The sequence below is a fragment of the Cololabis saira genome, chromosome 23 (genome assembly GCF_033807715.1).
Source record: "Cololabis saira isolate AMF1-May2022 chromosome 23, fColSai1.1, whole genome shotgun sequence".
In the NCBI taxonomy this organism is placed as follows: domain Eukaryota; kingdom Metazoa; phylum Chordata; class Actinopteri; order Beloniformes; family Belonidae; genus Cololabis; species Cololabis saira.
Window position 1 is genome coordinate 10,211,396 of NC_084609.1, and position 23,990 is coordinate 10,235,385.

The 23,990-nt window shown below is 40.5% G+C and overlaps 3 protein-coding genes across 3 annotated transcripts in view; 1 reads left to right on the top strand and 2 right to left on the bottom strand.

The window, feature by feature from the left end:
- The first annotated feature begins 101 nt into the window (after positions 1-101).
- llph (LLP homolog, long-term synaptic facilitation factor) lies at positions 102-1,907 on the top strand. The gene is made up of 3 exons (XM_061714823.1): positions 102-179; positions 811-1,033; positions 1,197-1,907. Exons 2-3 carry the CDS (start codon positions 823-825, stop codon positions 1,358-1,360), a joined length of 375 nt encoding a protein of 124 aa, XP_061570807.1. The 5' UTR covers positions 102-179; positions 811-822; the 3' UTR covers positions 1,361-1,907.
- Positions 1,908-2,053: 146 nt separating this feature from the next.
- hcls1 (hematopoietic cell-specific Lyn substrate 1) lies at positions 2,054-13,099 on the bottom strand. Its single transcript, XM_061714815.1, has 16 exons — positions 12,965-13,099; positions 12,222-12,305; positions 12,071-12,144; positions 8,159-8,282; positions 7,947-8,057; positions 7,722-7,776; positions 5,251-5,361; positions 5,064-5,174; positions 4,875-4,985; positions 4,740-4,795; positions 3,464-3,533; positions 3,205-3,353; positions 2,900-3,115; positions 2,621-2,783; positions 2,472-2,540; positions 2,054-2,383 (listed from the first exon to the last, which is right to left on the bottom strand). Exons 2-16 carry the CDS (start codon positions 12,303-12,305, stop codon positions 2,250-2,252), a joined length of 1,638 nt encoding a protein of 545 aa, XP_061570799.1. The 5' UTR covers positions 12,965-13,099; the 3' UTR covers positions 2,054-2,249.
- Positions 13,100-14,389: 1,290 nt separating this feature from the next.
- Positions 14,390-23,990, bottom strand: part of golgb1 (golgin B1) — a 31,509-nt gene continuing 21,908 nt past the window's right edge. Inside the window, exons 14-20 of the mRNA XM_061714814.1 lie at positions 22,495-23,319; positions 20,135-20,328; positions 19,866-20,025; positions 18,246-18,346; positions 16,705-16,776; positions 16,511-16,598; positions 14,390-16,427 (exon numbers count right to left, since the gene is read on the bottom strand). Of these exons, the coding sequence (XP_061570798.1) occupies positions 16,290-16,427; positions 16,511-16,598; positions 16,705-16,776; positions 18,246-18,346; positions 19,866-20,025; positions 20,135-20,328; positions 22,495-23,319 (1,578 nt within the window). The 3' untranslated portion in view covers positions 14,390-16,289. The remainder of the gene's footprint in view (positions 16,428-16,510; positions 16,599-16,704; positions 16,777-18,245; positions 18,347-19,865; positions 20,026-20,134; positions 20,329-22,494; positions 23,320-23,990) is intronic.

The following is a 23,990-nucleotide window of genomic DNA, read 5'->3' on the forward strand; positions in this document are numbered from 1 at the left end:
CCTGGATTGAGCTCACTGACCAATCAGACGCTGCGATACTCAGATCAGCTCAAGCAGCCAATCACGTCCCAGCTCTTTTTTAGACGCGTCATCACTTTCCTCCCTTGCAAACACGTGTTCGGCGCACCGTGTTTTTCTGTTGCAACGCTGAACATTTCAGCAGGTAAAATAAACTAAATGTAAGTGTCCATTTACTTTTATATTTTGAAATAATAATCACAACTGTCATTGCTAATCATAGCTAGTAAAAGAACCGTAGAATGTGTCTGAAACGATGTAAAAATGCTGTTTTAACCTCTTTCGGATAGCTACACAGTTAGCGACTAGCTAGACACAGTACTTACATTGATGGCTATGTATGTATGTATGTGTGTGTGTGTGTGTGTGTGTGTGTGTGTGTGTATATATATATATATAAATCGTTAAAGAAATGACTGATAGTATGTGTTAACTTTATGGTCAATGCGTAAACATCTTTCTAAACTATTATCCGGGGTTTGTTAAATAGTCAATTAAATCGGAATTTTGTTGAATAGTAACTCTGGAACTGTGATCAGAAACATTGAAACACATTTCTTGCTGTTGCATATGAGAATAAAGTGTTTTTAAACTTTCTTAAACCCTGTCACTGACTTTTAATCAAAATTGGATGTTAAAGCGTTAGAGATGAGGCATCCAGGAAACTAAGCTGTATTAACATGTTAAATAATGATGCCGAAGAAAATATGAAAAAATGGAGCAAAAATAAATATCTGAGATGCTTTTATTATTTTATTTAGTAAAGTTGGCAATGTTTTTTTTTTCCTCCAGATTATCCATAAAATGGCTAAAAGTCTCCGCAGCAAATGGAAGCGCAAGATGCGGGCAGAGAAGAGGAAGAAAAATGCTCCCAAGGAGCTGGCTCGCCTCAAACAGGCCCTGAGTCTGGACAAGAAAGGAGAAGCAGACATGACCGACTTGCAGGATATCGCCACAGTGGTGCCAGCGGAAAAGATTACCAAGCAGACAGATTCTGAAACGGCAGAGGGTGAAGGTGAGTGACAGATTGATAAATGCCTTTCAATTGCTTTTTCTTTTTAATCAATCACAAGGAATTACAATTTCATGGTCACTTAGTACCCCTGCCAGCGACTTGATTGTCTTTTTAGCGTCTAACACGCCTTCTCTAGGTGCTCACTACTGCACTTCTGTTTCAGAGGGGAAGATGGACATGGAAGAAAAGCGCAACAAGACAACTCTGCTGAACGAACATGGACAGTATCCTGTTTGGATGAGCCAACGGCAGGCCAAGAAAATGAAAGGCAAACGAATGGCAAAGAAAAGTGGGAAAGGCAAGAAGAAGAAGGGAGTTGCTTGGTAAAAGAGAGGAAAACTAAACACCCATACTTTATTTTGAAGACTGGATGCAGAATCACTGCATCAAAGCATCAACTCTCTGTTGTTGAACTTTCCTCTGAGGATTGTGAGACTCGTGGCCGTTACCACAGAGCTGGAAATTGTAAACTGGACAGACCTTCATCAGAGAATAGAGTTTGTTCTCATGGAGTGAGAGCTTCATTTCTATTTTGGAACAAGTCTCTTGTGTAAGATGTGTAGGAGGTGCCTGAATTAACAGTTCCACAGAAGACGTGGGGTTCCAGTCTTTTCCACTTCGAGGGCCGAAGAACATAACCTCCTATCTGAAAATTTCACTTTTTTGGGAAAACACAAAAAACTGTGTTCTTTTCTTGTAGAATGCTATTTTTTAAGGATACCCCTAAACATTTCACTGTTTTGGGACTATATTACTATATTATGTGTTAATGATACCAACCAGGTACTGTTTTTGTGTTTTCCCAAAAAAGTGAAATGTTCAGATAGGAGGTTGTTTTTCGGCCCTCGACTTGTTTTTTTTTTTAAGGTATCATGAATTTGTCGATTTGTCTCACTGTGGTAGATGTTTGCACAAGCTTGAGCAACTAAACTGTATCAAATCAACAGTTTTCTCTGAATCATTTCTAATTTCCAATTAGAAATGATTCAGATTGGATAAAAAATATCCAACAACTTTTGTTAAAAGTGGTTTTATTGCCTGTAACTGTAAGTTCATTGCAGTGAAGTTCTTTGGCCTTTGCATCTTCAGATCTCAGTGAAATACAGCATGAAATGATTTTGTATATAAATACAGAATTAAAAAAAGCATTTGTATTAAACAATCTTAAGAAAATCGACTTTGTGAAGCAAATGTAAAAGAACAAAACAGTTTGTGTCTAAATGAGCTGGACATAAGTGGCCGGGAACAGCCCGACTTTTCCGTGACATTGTCCCTTCCACCAGCCCTCGTCAATCATCTCTATGTTGGTGATGACATCATCCGGGTTGAAAGAGATCTCATCATCTGCCTCTGTGTGAAAACATAAGATGCACAAGAGTGAAACATTTAAACAGAGTTGTAACCTAATGATTACATAGTCTTAGAGAGTGTGACGTACCTCCCTCGTAGTCATAAATTGCAACTGCCCTCTGGCCTTCAGCCACCTCTTCATAGACGTCCTCCACCGCTGCAAACAAACCAGAGATTAATACGTTTTTAAAGCAACAGGCTTATGGTTTATCTGAAGGTTTTTCCTCAAAAGCAGACCTGTCGGCGCAGGAGGAGGAGGAGGTCGTTCAAGAAGTTCTTCGTATTCTCCCTGATCTTCATCCACGGCTGCTGACCTGTGAGGCAGAGGAGGGATTTCTGGTTCGGGGGGATCTTCTGAGCGCGGGGGCAAAACTGGGGGCTCCTCGTACTCTGGTTCACCCTGAAAAATGGGAAAACCGCAGCTTACATGATTGCACATCTAAGATTTCCCCTCATACCCCTCTTGTATCCATACTCGACTCAAATCACCTGCATAATGGGATGTGTGGGACTCACCTCCAGCTCGGGTATTTCTTGTATCTCTGGCATGTGTTGAGTTTCTTGTGGCATGTCGTACTCTGCATCCTCATCTGGTGGCGGCATGTCGGACTCTGGATCCTCATCTGGTGGCGGCATGTCGGACTCTGCACCATCTGGTGGCGGCATTTCGTACACTGGATCCTCAGGCTCAGCAGGCAGTGGGTGAGACTCTTCCTCTCTGGTGTCTTGCTCCTAAAGCAGACAACGACAACGCCTCGTCACTTGCTTGTGCACCGAGAACAACTCACCGACTAAGTCGTTCAAATGCGTCCCGGCCGAACCTGCTGTCTGCGTTTGGCCTCCTCCCTCTCTCTGCTCTCTCTGGCTTGTCTTCTCGCTCGCTCCTCCTCCACCTTCTTCCTGTTCTCCTCGTCCGAGGCCTTGGCCATGCTCTCGAAACGAGCCTTCAGTTTCCCCGCGCCCGCACTGGCTGCAGGAACCAGACAAAAACTTAACATGAACGCAGCACAGAAGCAGCAACTGCAGTTGTATTTCTGGTAAAAAATGACAAGAATGAGTGATTGCGTTGTGGGATCTTACAGGCCTCTAGAGGTTGTGTCTTTTCATACGCCGAGGTCGGGGAGTCCATGTCTGAGAAGCCGACAGCACTCTAGAGGTTAAATGTGGAGAAAGACATGCATTTACAGCATCATTTATTTAAGTTAAAATTTTCAAAATCTTTTTTTCCCCCATAATGATTTTGGTTCAGTAACATTCCTGAGATTAGATTGATGAAACAGAAAATGAATCAAAATTTACAATTTTAGAATTGATTGCTCATCTCTGGCTGCTAATTAAGCAAAGTTTGGTCATCCTCTCAGAAAACTGTCCAATGTGTCATGTAAAGAGTTCTATCTCATTAAGTCTGACAGGTTATTCACGTTTACAAACCAGGTGAAAATTCAAACCTTAATTCATAAATGATGTTTTCTCTCAACTCTCAGTGTAAACAATCTCTTAGAACTCCGAAGTCCCAATCCAGTAGTTTGTGATAGAAAACTAATTAAAAACAGGTCATTAAGGTTCGAGGTGAAGTTGAGGTTTCACTTCGATCTTTCCTGCATCTTCACAAATTCAGTATTTCAGGTTTGCAAAACCTAATAATGTTTTGAAACAAACATTGGGCTGAATCCGAACCTCCCTGACCACAAAACGCAAACGTGGAGATAAAAGCCCAGGATTTCCTGAAGGGCATCTCTCTAATATTTAGGTTCAGGTCGACTGTTCGTGATTTGTTTTTTTGTTGAAGTCAGAACATGTCTGGTAGAGAAAAAAAAACCTAAATGGCTCAGTTATATAGCAGAAAAAAAAAAGGTTTTTAACCTAAACATGAAGAATCACAAGGATTTAAACCAAGAATCAGGGAACAAGAATATGCAATAAAAAATGAGCTGAAAGACTTAAAAGATGCTGGAGGTGTTCTTAAGTTAATAGCTGTCCAAACTTTTAATTTTGTCTTTATGCTTTTTAGTTATTTATAAAATATTCATTTTTGCAATTTAGTCTTCAGTCAATTCAGACTAAAATAGTTTTGTTTCTCAGGATCACCTGTCCTGCATGTTTTACACGTTGGATCATTAGCAATAACAATACTATTATTATTATAATTATAATAATAGTAATACGCTGATGTTGAGATCCCATCATCTCAATCCAGGGAAATATCTAAAACAGTGGATCCTGGATTGAAGGAAAACTGATCCACATCACAAACAGCAGCTTCATCTACTTCTCACTTCCATTATTCTATGTCTTGCATTATAAATATGGCAGTATTTCTGAGCAGATTACATAATCAATGATCTTTGATGGTTACCTTATCCATGCGGTCCTTCTGTACTCCATAACGACCCCCGAAACCTGCTGAATAATCTGAACAGAGGAACGTTTCGTCAGCCTGAAGCTCCTCCGAAGGCTCAGGTTTCACAAACATCCGCCGACTGTCACTCACCTTTCTGCGACTGATGCTTCTCCGTCTCAGCTTTGTACTCATAACCTAGAGCTGCTTTATCCACCTTTTCCTTCTCAACTCCAAACTTCCCCCCAAATCCTTTTGAGTAATCTGAAAAGAAAAAATAATATATTAAAAAAAAAAAACAGTCAGCAGTCAGAACTGATTAAAGCTTCCAGTTTGGCTCGCCTTTCTGTGACTGGTGCTTCTCTGTTTCTCCTTTGTAGTCGTAACCAACGGCAGCTTTGTCCACCTTCTCCTTCTCCACTCCGTACTTCCCTCCAAATCCCTTGGCATAGTCTAGTCAAGTAAAAAAAAAAAAGATTCAGAGTAAAGCATGTGAGTGAAACTGCAGATTTCTACAGCGTGAACTCACCTTTCTGCGACTGATGCTTCTCCGTCGCGCCTTTGTAGTCGTAACCCAGCGCTGCTTTGTCCACCTTTTCCTTCTCAACGCCATACTTTCCTCCAAACCCCTTCGAGTAATCTACAAAAACAGTGAATCGTGAGGAAAATCTCGAGTGAGACAGTCTGTGAGGAAGAAACTTCTACAAAGAGATGACTCACTTTTATTTTGAAAATATCAGAACAATAAGAGGTTCCCTTTTTTTTCTTTGGTAGAATTGCATTTAAGCTGTTAACTTTGACTGAAACATTTTGGGCAGAACTGACGGCACATCTTTGCAGCCGTCTCTCAAATATCTTCACTTCGTCATCGTTAAGCCGCTCAGAAACTTACTGGACACCTTTTTAGGACGATTATTCATTTGGAAGACCCATGAGACCCTTTAAAATGTTGCTCCACGTAATCCTCAATGAAGCGATCTATCTTTTGAAGCGCACCAGTCCCTCCAGCAGGAAAGCAACCCAACATCATGATGCTTCCACCGCCATGCTTCACAGCTGGAAAGCTGTTCTACGGCCTGCAAGCTTCCTCCTTCCCCCCTAAACGGTTCAGTCACAGCAGACCACGGGACAGACCTCCGTAGATGAACATCCAAGTCTCCTCGCTAAACTGGCTTTCAGCTCGATGGCAACATCTTCCTGGTGCCAATATCTTTAAGAGGTCTTTCACTGTTTGTTCTGGGACTAAATGTGCACTGAAGCATCTTCATCTCAGCTACTGTGATGTTTAGGCTTCTTTTCTTTCTTTTTGTTTTTTGAACAGGTCAACATAGGACCTTCAAGTCTCTGGAAATTGTACCTGAATAGGGCTGTTCGATTAATCGATTTTAAATCGTAATCGCGATTATGTAATTAGAACGATGTTAAAACGTGAAAATCGTAAAATCGATTTTTCCCTTTTTTTTTTTTTTTTTTTACCTTGTCTGCACACATATTAATGATTGATGGAAATACCTCTCAATACCTGCGACAAGTGCCCCATCGGAGAGGCTCTTTAGTGTAGGAGGGGGCGTTGTAACATGCCACCGGGCATCCCTCAATGCGGTAGACCGGCTCGTGTTCCTTGCAAAAAACTTGCAAATGTGAATAGCAAATGTAATGACTGACATTACACACCTCTACCTCCTTCATGGGTTGCATTATTATTTAGCATGCAAAGACCCAGTTTAGTTTAATTAGAAAATGTCTTGTTTTATTTAATTGGAAATATAACTTACTGTATGTTTGCAACAACTTATTTTACAGAGTTTTGCACTTTATTCATTCATTTTTGGTTTAATAAGAGCAAAGTTTACACTTAAAGCCCAATGGGGCAAATGTTCAATAAAAAAACAGCATATTTGAAATCATTTCTTTGCCTTTTGTCAATTCACAAAATAATCGTAATCGAAAATCGGATTTTGAGAGAAAAAAATAGAGTTTTTATTTTTGGGCAAAATCGAACAGCCCTATACCTGAACATGAGCCAGACTTGTAAAGGTCCACCTTTTCTGATGCCATGACTCATTTCTTTAGTTTTTTTTAGTTTTAACCCCTGGTGTTATACAACAAGGCTCTTGTGTTTGAAGTTGTGCCTTAAAATCCATCTACAACCAGATAACCTCTCAGTCAAAAATGGGGGAAAACAAAGGTAGTCTTTTTCCAAACTGTAAACTTCAGGTTACAGTGTTAAGTAGATATTCATATATCTACTTATTAGGCCTGGTTTATTTTTTTATTTTCTTTTATTTATTTATGTATTTTCTTTTCATCATTACATTACAACTTTTGGTTATTTTTTTGTTTATCCCCAAAAAAGTTATGTTTTGTTGGACACGAGAATAACTGGTGCCATGTTTTTGCCTTTAAATATGTTTAAAGGTATGAAAACATTAAAATGTTAGGTTATAATTGCATAAATTGTCTATATTTCATTACTTCATATACTGTCTTGGGGTTACATTTGCAAAAAATGCTAAAAACCAAATTCTCAAAAATTAAAAACCAAAATAAACCGAAAATGGAACAAATAAAAACGGAATGTGGGAAAAAATAAAACTGATTTCATCCGTCTCTGTTTCCTCCCTGGATCTGTTTGGTAATTCTGACCCACATGAAGTTTCTGAAAGCAGTTCTATCAGCATTCTGGGAGCTGATTGGTCCTTACAGCATCATTAGCTGCAATACTTGCTGTTTAATCTCAATATAATACTAGTAGTAATATTTTGCATAACTACAGTCATATAATTCATGCAACAGCTCAAAAAACTGTTTTAATAACACTAACACAAATCAATATCGGAATCGAATCGGATCGAATCAAATCTTGATAATCGATTCTGAATCTTCAGAATCGGAATCGAATCGATTCTTGACATTTGAATCGATCCCCAGCCCTACTACTTATCATATTCGAAAATAAACACTACTACTACTACTTAAGTAGATGAACAGCGGACCAACCTTTCTGGGAGCTGTGCTGCTGGACGTCTCCCTTGTATTCAAAGCCCATGGCAGACTGTACAGATAACACAGACATGGCATTTAATCTTCAAGATAAATGACAAACGAGACATATTTATGGTTGCTCTTCAGTCATATCTAAATTATTTAACTCATGATCTTATTTCAGCCATCAAATCTCTTGTTAACTGAACTGGAGGTAAAGATTGCGTTTGTATTTCTCACCTTGTCAACACGATCTTTTTGAACACCGAATTTCCCACCGAATCCCTTTGCCATGTCTTTCTGGGAGGAGTGCTGCTCGACCTGTGCCACGTAATCGTGACCCAGAGCCGCCTGGAGGATTTACAAGATTTACAATCAGCGCCAAACGTAAAGGAGAGAATGAAACACAGAACCGATGTAGATGGGCTCATCAAGAGTAGGAATCAGCAAACCTTGTCCATCCGGTCCTTCTCCACCCCGAACTTGCCTCCGTAGCCATATGAGGCTTTGGGGGTCTGATCCTTCTGCTTCACCTGCTCGTGCTCTGCAGCGACCTTGTTTCTTAGCTCTGCAACACTGCAGAGAAACAACACACAGACGCTGAGATCAGTTTGATGCAAACGAAGATGGTCTCAGTTTGGTCCTGTATTCCAATGTTGGTCATTTATCTGTTTCTCAGTCAAAATACAGAAAAACTGCACGTTAACTCCATTAAACCTTCTGCTGAGACAGAACAAGGACAAAGGTCCAAACCGTTTATATTTTTGGTGAATGTTCAGTTCCCTTGAAACTGTTAGTTGAAGTCTCTTCCTGCACGACCCAAAAGGGTTTTGAGGATAAAGCAACAAGAGCTGAACCGATATCTGCTCAATCGTGTCAGAAATGTCAGACGCAGACTTCATGAGCAGAATATGAAGGCACAAAGTCCTCCAGTACCATGAAGGCTGATTCACTAGAGATCACCAGTGACTGTCTGCCCCAAAGATGAGCACAGGTTCAGTCTGAGCACATGTGGCAGCACTGAAATAGTCTGGAGATGCTGTGGAACGCACTAAGCTTTCTGCAGCATCATCCAGCATCCCAGAACCACCACTAACTATGGGTCAGGAGCATCCTTGGAGGGTCACACAAGTATCAACCTGCAGGCCATCCAAGTTCTACTATCCTGACTGCTGGTCTATAGCAGAGACCCCCAGAGCCACGGTCAGGTCTTAAGGCTGGGGTAGTGGGCCCTGGCATCCTACTGGAGCAGGAAACTAAATGTCCGGGCTCAAGCATCGTACTGTGAGGAACATCAGTTATTGACTTGGGGCTAGGGATGGGTGATATTTTACCATTCACGATATACCGTCAAAAAAATTCCCCACGATAAGAATTTGTCATCTCGTGGTAAAAACGATAACGAAAACGAAACGACAACGTACGTGTACGTGTACGTGAAGGAAGGAAGGAAGGAAGGAAGGAAGGAAGGAAGGAAGGAAGGAAGGAAGGAAGGAAGGAAGGAAGGAAGGAAGAAAGGAAGGAAGGATATGAGCCAGAAAGAAAGAAATGAGCCTGAAAGAAAGAAAGAAAGAAATGAGTCTGAAAGAAAGAAAGAAAGATATGAGCCTGAAAGAAAGAAAGAAATGAGCCTGAAAGAAAGAGAAAGAAAGATATGAGCCTGAAAGAAAGAAAGAAAGAAAGAAAGAAAGAAAGAAAGAAAGAAAGAAAGAAAGAAAGAAAGAAAGAAAGAAAGAAAGAAAGAAAGAAAGAAAGAAAGAAAGAAAGAAAGAAAGAAAGAAAGAAAGAAAGAAAGAAAGAAAGAAAGAAAGAAATGCGGAAGGCGGATCTGAGAGCGAGGAGCTTGAGTTATTCCAGTTTTGCAGGTGTAACTCATTTAATTAGTTTTTATTAATTCAATTTAATTGGTGTAGTTTAGTAGCATTTAGTATTCTTTTAGAGCAGTGTTTTAGGGGCTCCAAAGACTGAATGTGGTGATAGATTTATAGTTACAAAGGTTGAATTGGTTTTTTCTTTATCGTCAATTTTATCGTTATCGGGATAAATGCCAGAAATTATCGTGATACATTTTTTAGTCCATACCGCCCATCCCTACTTGGGGCCTCATTTATAAAAGAGTGTGTAGGATTCCTACTAAAAGTGCACGTAAACCCAAAAGCCGAAAATGGCGGGCGCAAATAAAAATCCGGATTTATAAAACCGCGTGCACGCACATCTGCACGCAATGTTCGCTTTATAAATCACAGTCGAGCTGGAAGGTTGCGCAGGTGAATTCGCCTCATATCCCGCCCTCTACACGCCCACTTCATACCATAAATGGCAATGCAAACTACATGATGACTGTATTTGCATATAAAAGAGCCTGCTGAGCATGCGCAGCGGCTTCCTGCAGCCTGTTTCTGCTGCGCGTCAGGATGAATGAGACGTGTCGAGCCAGGTAACCGTGCCGGTGCCACAAAATTTCACGGAGACTGAGATCGAGATGTTGTGAATGAGGTGGAGGCCAGGAAAACCACATTATTTGGTGGTCACAGTAATGGCATCACTAACAAAAATAAAGCGAGTGAGTTGCCTGCCAGAATCTGATTTCTGGCTGCGGGAACGCGCACAGCAGCCCGTTTAGCGATAGCGCTGAAACGTCAGATTTTCAGATTATGAAGCTCAAGAATGAGATCAAATCATATTTAGGTAGAAACAACCTTTCATTAACTGTATTTGGCCTTCAATCAATTTTTGGCAGGTGAAAAGACCCATTTTTAGGGGAGAAATCAGATTCTGGCAGGCAATCAGTTTTTGGCACGCCGTGCCGGTAGGATGATTTGTACCTCGTCAGATCACGCTTCCACATAGATAAATGCAGGTAGGATGATTTGACAGATGAAAATACCCCGTCAGATCACGCTTCCACATAGACATCAACATTTATCTATGTGGAAGCGTGATTTGACGTTTTTTTTTTCCTCCGCCAAAGTGTCGCACACATAGATCTATGTGAAGCACTTTCTGACTTCCTGCTGTTAAATCGTCTATTTGCATGAAAAAGCCTTTGAAAAAAAAGAAACTGAGATAAAAGAAACGGGGATGGTACGGTAGTATTTTCTGCCGAGGTAGGACAACGCGGCAGAACACCGGCTTGGGTGTACATGGATCTATAAGTCTGATATGTGATGACATTAAGAGTATGACATGAATCTGGCTTCATTTCACCACCTCACCGCCTGCGTCGCCAGTTCCCCATATCTTCAAAATGTTTGTGCGCTAGGGTCAGGGTTGGCGTAGAGATACACACATTTTTCGGTTAGTTTTTTCTTTTTAAATCCCAACCTTTGCGTAGAAGGTGGCTCGCGCATCTTTCAAGCCCTGTTTTGTGCGCAAGCGAGCTTTATAAATGAGGCCCTTGCTCTTTAGTTGACAAATAAAACAAGTTTCAGTGGCTGTCTGAGAAGTTGAGGACATCATTTTTAATTCTTCGCATAAAGGCCCTAAAAGGGCAAAACTGATACACAAGAGAGCGTTTTGCCCTCAGACTGCAGGCTAACTTGTGGTTTCTAGAGTTTCTTAAAAGTAGAGCAGGAAGCAGAGGCTTAGTTTTTTTGTTTTGTTTTCAGGCTCCTCTTGCGTGGAACCGGTTTGTGATTTATCTACCTTGAAGATTAGGCCTGAAACTCTCCTTTTTAATTAAGATTATAGTAAGAGGCTGACTCAGGTGACTTTAAACCAGCCGTTATTTATGTTGCTCTAGTCCGAGACGCCCTCTGCTTTCTTCATTCTTCATATACATTTACATTTGGCCTTTTTTGTTCTTCGTCTTACAGCAATCTTCAGTGGAGGGATGTCTTTGTGTTTGCTGATGTGACTGCTGAGCTGTAACCCTCTCGCTGGTCGAGCTGGATGACTGCTCTTACTCAGCCTGGTTCTGCTGGAAGTGTCTTTGGGAATACATTTCATTTTTTCCCCCTCATAGTGGCTTTAAAATGGAATATAGTTTGATTTTAACAGGCCTGTATCCAGTAGGCGTGGATTTTAATTCATTTCTCTTCTCTGTAAACTGCCTTGAGATGACTTTTGTTGTGAACTGGCGCTGGGTGGTTTGATGATGAGGACTGGGTCCAATAAGTAAACTAGATTCTTAGATACTCAGTTTCTCTTCTGAACTCGTACATATACAAGTGCAGCCCGTCAGCGGGGTTTTAAATCTCACCGTCCATGTCATCATCATATATTACCCATATTAGGACAGACTTGGTGCCTGGCAGACTGCTCTGATCTTACTTCCTCTTCCTGTTGCAACGCAGCACAACATAACCTGCATTCGTCCTCATCTTTTGTGCACTTTTTCCACCCCGAAACAAACTCCTCGTCACCTGATGTGCTCTTTGCGACCGGAGCCCTCGATGGTCTTGGCCCCCCACCTCTGCTCCTGCTCCGAGACGTCATTCTGAAACACACAAAAGCCCAGTCAGGTCTGAACCAAGACCCCCAGCGATGCACGACCCGGGAAGAAGAATAAATCACCTCAAAGTCAGGGTCGGTCTCCCAGTCGTCCCCCTCCGCAGCCACCTTCATGTTCACATTGTGGCCCACTACTGACTTCCACATCTGGGGAGATGGAACACAATAAAACCAGACCAAAGAGCCCAGATGTGCTGAGCACTTCACATCTTTGTGTTAGTGTAACCGGACACGATCAAACCTGCTGGGTCAGGGCCTAAATGTTACTTGTGGTCACTGGTTTGATGATTAAAATGAAACAAAATACACAGACCACTATTTGCTGAAGTCTCAAAAAGGAAGTTAACATCAACTTGAAACTCTATTTCCCTAAAACTCAACACACTGGAGGGCCTAACCTCATAAAACTTAAAACAACAGTCTAACAACAGATAATTAACTTCAGATGAGGTTATTTCTTTGTTGATTGTAACAAAGTATTCTTATTTTACCTATATATTTGATGACACTGCTCTTTTCAGAAGTAGAGGTGTGTTTATGATTATAGTACAAGACACAATTTGAAGTTTGGACACAAAATACACGTTTATACCATAAAACTTCTTGCTTTACTGCACTGTTTTGTCACTTATTAATCTTTTGCCAACAGAAATAGAGATTGAATAGCATTTAGATCGTCAACTGCACAGTTCTGCTCAGACTGGATCAACTTCCTTAAACAGCAGATATAATAATAATTATTATAATAACAATACAGCACAAACAAATGCAGAACGGCGAGTTAGAAGAAAAGTCCAACACAGTACCTTTTTAATTACTGCGGGGTTTTTCCGTGTGCAGGTGGATATTATTATAATAAAGTCGTTTTGACGCTTCTCTCGGGTCGCGGGTGATGAGAAGAGTGAACGCGGATCCTCGTGAACGCGCTTCTTAAAAATAATTCAATAATCAATTCCAGATAGTTATGACGCACTACTATTGCATATAAACAAGAAGTGTATAAGAAAGAAAAAATGTACATACATTTTATTTAAAAAAAACCCCAAAACATTTCAAATTAAACCCAAGGTGCGTTTACGTGCCCTCGGAAATTCAGAAGTTGATGAGTTTGAGGCACGTGATGTTTTGCAATTGTTTCACACCACTTAAAGATGATTTAACTTATGAGTGGCGCATTGTATTTACATGCTCGTATCATTTTATAGTGTCAACGAAGAGAACTTAAAGTAGATGGTTGATTTAATCAGTTGCAAATGGATTACAACACAAAATAATAATAGTGCATGTGTGGATATAGTCAGTACTCAAGTTGTAAAAAAAAAAAATCAGGGGGGATGGTGGATTTTATCATATGGGGACAGCTGATTACAAATAATATAATATATTACAAATAATATAACTGACCAAAACAGCTGCAGAAATACTGCAAGAATGACATAGCAGCAGTTAAATGCAGCCTTCTGTAAGCTTTAAATATCCACTACATCTAATACATCAAAACACAACAATAAAAAACAGTTTTCTGAACTTATCAATATGACTCTGTCCTTCACAGGATAAGTAAAATGGATCACTGCAAAAACTCTAAATCTTAAGAATATTTTTCTTATTTCTAGTTAAAATGTCTCATTTTAGTAAAAAAAAATCTCATTACACTTAAAACACGACTCATCACTGGAAAAATACAATTTTCACCTGTTTCAAGTAGATTTTCACTTGAAATAAGTAGAAAAATCTGCCAGTGGAACAAGATTTTTTTGCTTGTAATGAGAAGATAAATCTTGTCCCACTGGCAGATTTTCCTACTTATTTCAAGTGAAAATGTACTTGAAACAGGTGAAAATTGTCAAATAAGTTATTTTTCTGGTGATGACTTTAAATGTTGAAATAGCAGTAAAACCACATTCATTGATGAAATGACATAAGGGATGGAGAGGGGGGATGATTTGGACCGTTTTTATTTCAGGGGGGATGCCATCCCCCCTCATCTCGAGTACTGGATATAGTGGTCAACATTTGAAGTGGATAAAACATTTAATCAAAGTTGTCCTAAAACAAGAACAGAGTTTAAAACTCCTACTTCAAATTTTGACTACTGTAAAATCACTTAAGATTTTTTTCTCAAGTTTTAATTTTAGTTAATCTTATATTAAACTACTAGCAATAATCTATTTATCAAACCAAAAATGCTAAATGTCTACAAACTACATTTACAAATGCAAATGACATGTTTAACCTTTATTGTTTAATAACTTATCAGTGTTACATTATTAAAAATAAAACAGTTTTAATCAAAGAACCCACAAGCCTTTGGACAGATTCACCCACGTTTCACATCCACTTAAAAACATCCTTTAATAAAAGCTTTGAATACAGTTTGATTCAGTTGTGTCAGCAGTAAGCACGTGTTTATATACTTGACTTTACCATAAAGAAAAAGGATTTTAGTGTCCCATTAACCAGTATTTAAACATGTGCAGTTCAAAATATCACAGTATTGTATCACTTGTCTTGGCTGGTTTCCATCAGAGCTCCATTTTCATTTTTTTTAGCTTTCAGGAAAGTTGACAGAGGGTTTAAGTCAACAGACACTCTAACGAGAAGACAATTATATTTGATTATTATTTTACAATATAGGGATAGCCTTTATTGTCTGAACTAAAAACCAACAACCAAACTTTTAATTTAAATCAAAGATGTTACATTTTCCTCTTCTTTCTCTTGTACTATTAAAGATTTATATAAATCGTTGCCACGTCCGGTTTCTGGTCCAAACCAAAACTTAAATTACATGATAAATTTCTGTTCAGCCCTTTAAAGCAGTAACTGACGATGTAGGGATGAACAAGGGGTGAAAAAACGTGAATTCAGAAAAGCCGTTTTACAAACAAACAGTGATGAAACAAAGGTCACATGTTAACACACAAGGATGGAAGGCCATTTGTTTCTTTAAATGATGCTACATCTAATTTCATGGGACGGCTGAGGAAAGAAAGAAAACAGCAGTGTTGACTTACTGGAATGCACCCACGCTGAAACATGACACCTGAAGGCAACTTCTCCTGACCAGAAACACCTCAATGCAAACTTTAAACTAGATATGTGCTAAAGGAAGAACGGACACTGAATTCACTGGATATGTTAGAGGGAAAACCCATAATCCAACTCACATACTTATCACGTTCACATGTATAAATATTAATATGATGGGGAGTTTTTTCAAGAGAAAACAGGAATTTTTCAAAAATGTACAGGAATGTGAGACGAGAAATTGCACTGTGCTCCGGTTTGTGCATAAGAGAATACGAGGAGCAAACTATGACAACAAAACCTGGAAATCAAGGTTTACTGAAGAGAAAAAAAAAAGAGAGAGAGATTATTTCAGGATAAAGGCTTACCCTGATTAACCGTTAATGTCGTGGCTTCACCTTAACACACTGTCCATTTCTGTTCATCTCAGCGGGGGCTAAATAACCATTAATCCACATGTTATATCGAATTTTATGTCACAAAAAAGGGAAAAAAATCCCCCCAAAAAGGAAGAGAGGACATAAACGAAACAAAAAAAATAAAAAATAGGAAACTATTTCACCCTTTGAGTTCTAAAACACGACAATATCAAGTGACATATCAGTGGCTATTTTGGGTGTTTAAAAAAAACTAAACAAAAAAACACTTTTTTTGGACGTTTAAGAAATGAAATTAATGCATACGTGACAAGATAGTCTAACAGAAAGTATTTTCCAAAATGTGTCCAAACCTAAAGGCACACACCTGATTATGAAAGAAAATTGTACCCTCAACCTATGGCATTTGTTAAAATAAAATTAATATTAAAACATTGTCCCTTTACATCCTTTCTTGTTGTGTTTTGAAACCACGTCATGTCCAAAGTCTCCCAAGGCCAAAGATTTTAAACAACACCTCCCTATAAATCTATATCCTTTGGCTGAAAGATCAGGTCCGGTAAAGTGCAACATTTGCAAGCGGAATATCGTTTGTACCCTTCCTTAATTTATTACATGTAACAATATAAATATTACTGAAGTTAGGCATGTGTTTTTTTTTTTTTTTTTTTTTCTTTCTGTTTTTGTAGCCTGCCTCTCTCCGATTAGTGAAAAGGAGCTGGTTTCAGAGGAATCCTCCCAGGCACAGGAGCAGCAGGACGTGCACGGTGAGGAGATAGAGGCTGAGCAGCAGAGGAGTACGCTGGCGAGAGCAGAAAGCCACTCGCAGCATCCGCATCACACCCGGACCCCCTCTACGAGTCTGTGAACGGAACAAACAGGAGGTTACGAAAAAAACTCAGCTCTTAAGTCTTCACTCTGACCTCCACATCTTTACAGACTTACTCGAGTTAAGGATGCGTCCGACGGCTCGATAAAAACCGCCGTCTCTGACTGATCCCCTTCTTGTGGATGCCATGTAGCTTGACTGTGACTAAAAACGAAGAATAAAAACAGATTTGGACGAGTTTATTGCTGCTGAAAAAGGGGTTTTATTACACTAGGAGATCTCGTACAGCATTTGCTGTCACGCTTCTTACCGTTGAAGTCGATCTTGTGTCGCCACCAGCTGCTCCTCGACGGCGATCCGCTGCTGCGTCTCCTCCTCCAGCCTGATTTACAGAAAGTCTGTTATTGGAGGTCAAGTCTTGTCACTTTACCTTTTTTAACCCTTGTACTGTCTTCGGGTCAAAATGACCCCGTTCCTTCCTTCGTTCCTTCGTTCCTTCCTTCCTTCCTTCCTCCCTCCCTCCCATCCATTCCTCCCTTCCTCCTGCTCTCTCCTTCCTTCTTCCCTTCCTCTTTTCTCCCTTCCTTCCTTGTTTTTTCGCTTCCTTCCTTCCTTCCTTCCTTCCTTCCTTCCTTCCTTCCTTCCTTCCTTCCTTCCTTCCTTCCTTCCTTCCTTCCTTCCTTCCTTCCTCCCTCCCTCCCTCCCTCCCTCCCTTCCTTCTTCCCTTCCTCTTTTCTCCCTTCCTTCCTTGTTTTTTCGCTTCCTTCCTTCCTTCCTTCCTTCCTTCCTTCCTTCCTTCCTTCCTTCCTTCCTTCCTTCCTTCCTTCCTTCCTTCCTTCCTTCCCTCTCCTTCCTTTTTTCTCCCTTCCTTCCTTCTTTCCTTGTTTTCTCCCTTCCTTCGTTCCCCTCTCCATCCATTCCTTCCTTCCTCCTGCTCTCTCCTTCCTTCTTCCCTTCCTCTTTTCTCCCTTCCTTCCTTGTTTTCTCCCTTCCTTCCTTCTTTCCTTCCTTCCTTCCTTCCTTCCTTCCTTCCTGCTCTCTCCTTCCTTCCTTCTTTCCTTGTTTTCTCCCTTCCTTCCTTCTTTCCTTGTTTTCTCCCTTCCTTCCTTCTTTTCTCCCTTCCTTCCTTCTTTCCTTGTTTTCTCCCTTCCTTCCTTCTTTCCTTGTTTTCTCCCTTCCTTCCTTCCTTCCTCCCTCCCTCCCTTCCTTCCTTCCTTCCTTGTTTTCTCCCTTCCTTCCTTCCTTCCTTCCTTCCTTCCTCCCTCCCTCCCTCCCTTCCTTGTTTTCTCCCTTCCTTCCTTCCTTCCTCCCTCCCTCCCTTCCTTCCTTCCTTCCTTGTTTTCTCCCTTCCTTCCTTCCTTCCTTCCTTCCTTCCTCCCTCCCTCCCTCCCTTCCTTGTTTTCTCCCTTCCTTCCTTCCTTCCTCCCTCCCTCCCTCCCTTTCTCCCTTCCTTCCTTCCTTGTTTTCTCCCTCCCTCCCTTCCTTCCTTCCTTCCTTCCTTGTTTTCTCCCTTCCTTCCTTGTTTTCTCCCTTCCTTCCTTCCTTCCTTCCTTCCTTCCTTCCTTCCTTCCTTCCTTCCTTCCTTCCTTCCTTCCTTCCTTCCTTCCTTCCTTCCTTCCTTCCTTCCTTCCTTCCTTCCTTCCTTCCTTCCTTCCTTCCTTCCTTCCTTCCTTCCTTCCTTCCTTCCTTCCTTCCTTCCTTCCTTCCTTCCTTCCTTCCTTCCTTCCTTCCTTCCTTCCTTCCTTCCTTCCTTCCTTCCTTCCTTCCTTCCTTCCTTCCTTCCTTCCTTCCTTCCTTCCTTCCTTCCGAAGACAGCCCAAGGGTTAAAGTTAAGTTTAGTCCATACGTCACCTCTGCTGAAGGTCCTTGAGCTCAGTGACGTGGGCGTGCCGGTCTTGGATGCTGCTCCGCTCCTGAGGGGCTCCGGGAGCGCTGTCCCTCTCCTCAGTGGCCTGTGGGGGAATCGTGGGATGATATTAAGATATTAAACTTTTATTTGAGCACCTGAAGTGACTACTCATTCAAAAACCTGAACACTGATAGTTTGTTTGGGGTCACCCAAGTCTGAAAACATGTCAATCATCAAACACCTGCAGAACTCTTTTACGTCACAGACCCAGTTTAGAGTAACATTATCCAACGTCTCCATCTCTATCTCTGCCCACAACTGCACTTGTTCGGACTTGGAAGTGGGAATCTCAAAAAAGCTCTTGCTATTGTGTTAAAATTCACACAATGATTTGTACAGTCAACTCAAAGCCACGTTCACGCCATGTATTTTTAAAACCCAGTCGGGATTATCCTGTAATCACACACTAATGCCACGTCAGGTCTAACTGGTGCAGCAGAAAACAATCGCTCCCACCAACGATGTTGTGGTCACCGTAATCACACCGCTTGGATCAGGGGTCGGCAACCCAAAATGTTGAAAGAGCCATATTGGACCAAAAACACAAAAAACTAATATGTCTGGAGCCGCAAAAAATTGAAAAGTCTTGTATAAGCCTTAGAATGAAGGCAACACATGCTGCATGTATCTATATTAGTTATAACTGGGGGAAGATTTTTTTTTCATTATGCACTTCGAGAAAAAAGTCGAAATGTTGAGAAAAAAGTCGAAATGTCGAGATTAATGTTGAAATACAATCTCGAGAAAAAAGTCCAAATGTCATGAAAAAAATCGAAATGTTGAGAAAAAAAGTCAAAATTTCGAGAAAGAAAGAAAAGAAGAAAAAAAGGGAAAAAATAAAAAAGAGGAAAAAAAGGGAAAAGAGGAAAAAAAAGGAGAAAAAAAAAAGAAAAAAAGGAAAAAAAGAAGAAAAAGAGAAAAAAATGGAAAAAGAGAGAAAGGAGAAAAAAGAAGAAAAAAGGAAAAAAGAAAAAAAAAATCAAACATTTTGAAAAAGAAGAAGAAAAAAAGAGAAAAAAAGGGAAAAAGAGAGAAAGGAGAAAAAAGAAGAAAAAAGGAAAAAAGAAAAAAAAAAGGAAAAAAAGATCAAACATTTTGAAAAAGCTCCAGAAGACAATAGGGCGGGGCTAAAGAGCCGCGGGTTGCCAACCCCCGGTTTGGATAAATGCAGCGGGGAAACAAGAATCAGCCTGTTTTGATCTGAGCAAAAGATCAAATCTTATGAATTTCACCTGATGAGGTAACCAGGTTAGGGCTAACGAAGCTCATTTGTTGCTACAAGTGAAATGAGATAAACCTATGTGTTTGGTAAATTAGAGACTCCTGTCTGACTCCATGCACATTTGTGGGGCTTTCCTCACGCAGATTGCTTTTATTAACCTTAAACTACCCATTTATGCTGTTTTCTACGGTTACAGGATGTCACCTGAGCAACTGAACAGCATCATCTGTGCGGTTTATGATTTTAAATTTGTCCAGTAAACCTGCACTAAAGCCAACGTCTGTGTCCTCCACTGAAAGCTGGGAAGTATTTACAGTGTTTAGTTTGTTTTGTTTCTGACCTCTCTCTGGTAGTGTTCCTGCTGGAGTTTGGGTTTCCGCGCGTGAGCTTCCTCCAGCATGGCGCCGAGCTGCCGCAGCTGCTGGTCCCTCTCCGACAGCGTGGCGAGCGTCTGTTGCTTGAGCTGCTCTGCTTGAGCCATCCAATCCATGCGCTCCAGCCTGCCGAGAAAAAAAAAACAAAGTCGCATACAAAAGATTAAAAAGGTCAGTCGTGCCGGATTTCAAAACCAACTTTAACAAAGTGAATTAAGGTGCAGTGTGGAGCCACCTGAGAGTCTCTATTTCCTGCTTGCCCATTTCCACCACGGTCTCTAGCTGCGTCATGACGGCCAGCATTTCTTCAATCTTATTCTTCTCCTCAAACAGCTCCTGACTGACTTTAATCAGCTCCCCTGCTCCCAGTCGAGCCAGCTCCGACTTCTGCTTCTTCACCTCCTCCGCCTGCGTCTTCAGTTGGTCCAGCTGCACAGGAAGACGATGAGAGGAATCAAATCAAGACCAGAGGTGTCAAGTAACGAAGTACAAATACTTCGTTACCTTACTTAGAAATTTTGGTTATCTATACTTCACTGGAGTAATTATTTTTCAGACGACTTTTTACTTTTACTCCTTACATTTTCACACAATTATCTGTACTTTTTACTCCTTACATTTTAAAAACAGCCTAGTTACTCTATTTCATTTCGGCCTTTAAAAAAAACTATCCAGTTAAATTGCTCCATCCGGATAGAGTGAATTTGGTTGTGGTTGTTTCAGATGTTCTTGTCCAGTTTTGTTCTTACATCCGTTCCCTCAGATTCCTGCAACTAAACTTAGATGTACATTCCAATAAAGGTTAGGATAAATGATAACATGCCTCTGAAGTTTGACTTTTTGCACCATTACAATACTTATAGGCAACTAGTCATCATATCTCCTGCTCTCTGAAACACATGTTAATGCTCAATAGTACACATATATGGTTCTTTAACCCTCTGATGCACAACATAAGGACACCCCTTTTAATGCACAACATGGGTCAAAAATGACCCGCATTCATATCCCATGTTATCTCATGCAGGCTGAGTTTTTCTTTCCTGTATCTTTTTAGATCAATGTATTTTAGTATCCAATAATCCACATATTCTTTAGATATCTTGTTTTTGAGTACCATGCTTCATTATTTATATGTTTCCAGCCTTATTTTTTGAATATACTTCATTTTTGTATTACTATATCAAGTTTACACAGATGGATCAAAAATTACCAGTTTATCCAAGTATGATTTAAAGATAAATGAAGGCATATAATAACAATATTTTTCTTCAAATAACTATTTTAGTTGTGATTTGGACCAAACATTCATAAAAGTAACGTTTGTGTAACTTTTGAAACATGTTTCTCACTTTGGAACACACAAACACATCTGACAATAATATACTAAAAATACTATACTAAAAATGAAATGATGCGTTGACCAAAGTAAAATAAAATAGAACTGATAGTGGTCTGTTCCGTGACGCAATGCCCTGGTCCTCTTGTCATCAAAATGTATGAAGGGATAAGATATCTTCATATCTCCTGAGCCCCATAGTGGGCTTTTACATTGGATTTTGTTGCAGATCTAGAAACAGCTCCCGCAAGGCCACAAAATTCAGACTCAAAATCACTTCCAATAGCATCCTCATCTGGTTCTTCATCCAACATTCTCAGAACCATTTCAGTTGTAAATCTGCAAGCAGTACTCTGGATAAAGTAAATCAAAAGCACAATACTTTCAGTAATGTATATAAACTCAATTCAGTTATCTTTCTGTGTCATCAAGTCATCAAATATTTTCTTAGGTAAAGCAACTTATTAGTGATGATTAGCAGATGTCCGCAGTCATTATATTCCTAATTTCAAACATGGTCAAAGGTTCCTACCAGGTGCACATGCAGGTGCATGTGCATGTGTGCAAAGTTGATGTAGGAATACAAAAGTTGTGAATGTTCACAAAGTAAGAAAAGAAACATACAAATAATGACTAGTGCTGAATAGAAACCTGTTATTTACTGTATACATGGGATAGTGGATGATAAAATACATGTATTTCAAAGGCAGAGCAAAGCAACACTCAGCCATACATGAAATAACACAGAAAATGAATGTGGGTCATTTTTGACCCATGTTGTGCATTAGAAGTGTAGTGATACAAAAAACGTTTTTATTCAAAAAGTAAGACAACAAATAATAAAATAAGGATGTTAACTGATAAAAAACAAGTTAATTGAGGAATACCTGGAAGACCAAAAGATAAAACTAATCTATTACAAAGATAAAGAACATAAAATCTCTGTCGGGTCACTTTTGACCCATGTTGTGCATCAGAGGGTTAATATATTTGCATTATACTAAGATGCATTCATTTTCAATGGCTTTTGTCCTTCATGGCTTTTTCCCCCTTACATTACTTCTACTTTTATACTTTAAGTAGTTTTGAAACCAGTACTTTTATACTTTTACTCAACTTCTACATGAGTATTTTTAAACTCTAGTATCTATACTTCTACCTGAGTAATGAATGTGAATAATTTTGACACTTCTGATCAAGACACATAGCTGATCTCAGTAGGAATGATGATGATGTGTGTGGAAGAGTTCCCTCACCAGTCTCTCCCTGTCGTTCTGCAGGGCTTGCAGAGCGTTCTTCAGGCCCCACACCTCCCCGGTGGAGCCTGCCGGGCTGCTGGGAGCCGTCTGGCCGCCGGCCCTGCCCATCTCCTCCAGTTTCAGACTCATCTCTCGGGCCTCGTTTGCTGCCTGGTCCCTGCTGTCCTGCAGGGAGGCCATGGCTTTAGCGAACGACTGGTTCTCGGCCCTCAGCTGCTTGGTGGTCTCCGTCTCCTCCAGCAGCCTCTGCTCCACGGCCAGCAGGTCTCGGGCCAGCTCCGCCACCCTCTCCTGAGCGTTCTCAGACTCCGTGCGCATCACGCCCCCCTCCCACTGGAGCTCGGCCAGCTCTTTGCTCTTGCTCTGGCGTTCTTGCTGCTCCCTGAGCAGAGTTGCCTCCAAGCTCTCGGCTTGTGCTTTGGCTGCCTGCAGCTGCTCCCTCAGCTTCTCCACCTCTGCACCGGGAGCATCGATCACCTTCGACGCCTGACTGAGAGTCTCGCTCTCCACTTTTTGCACGGCAGCTTCTCCCTCCGTCTCCGCGGCCCTGCCGAGGCCCTTTAGCCGACTCTGCAGCTCATCGCGCTCCCTTTCTAAAGAAGCAATGCGCGCCCTCTGTTCTGCCAGCAGCTGTTTGTGTTGCGAGTCCTTCATGCTCAACACTTGGTTGAGCTCATCCCGATAGCCGTGGAGCTGAGCGGACAGCTGGGCCCGTTCAGCAAACAGGTCGTCTCTCTGGACCAGCAGAGAGCGCAGCTCCTCCTTCAGGCCGTTGTTCTCTCCCGCCGCCTCCTGGATCAAACCGTCCTTCTCCATCATCACCTGGAGAACAACATACACGTCATGCTGCTAGTAGGGCTGGGCGATTTTGGACAAAAATAAAATCCCACATTTTTTTTTCTGAAAACCCGATTTTCGATTTTCGATTTTTTTGGTAAAACTACAAAAAACAATGGAATAAATTGTTTCAAATATTTTATATTTATTTTTAAAGAAAAATAGCAAACAAATTTCCCTATTGGGAATGAAGTGCAATTGAAAGATACTGTAAATCCTCCTTGAGTTTAGTAAAGTGACAACATTTACTATTTTCTTGACCAAACAAAGATGACTAGACGCATGCAGCCAGCTGCAAAAAAGGAAAATCGATTTTCCGATTTTCCTTTTTTCAACATCGTCTTGATTAATAAATCCGATTTAGATTTAAAATCGAATAATCGCACAGCCCTAGCTGCTAGTGTTGTTTCCATTCTAGTTGTAGTCTAGTCTTTGGGTCAAGCTATCATTTTAGTTTTTATTAGTTTTAGTCATGTTCATTCTCCTTTTAGTCACGTCAAGTTTCAGTCGACTAAAAGTTTTATCCTTTTAGTCTAGTTTTAGTCAAAGATTGTATTTAGCCAAACCCATTTTACAATTCAAACAAGGTTATCTTATTATTATATTATTGTTACCTTATAGACTCAAGAATACATTCATTCCAGATACAGAAGACT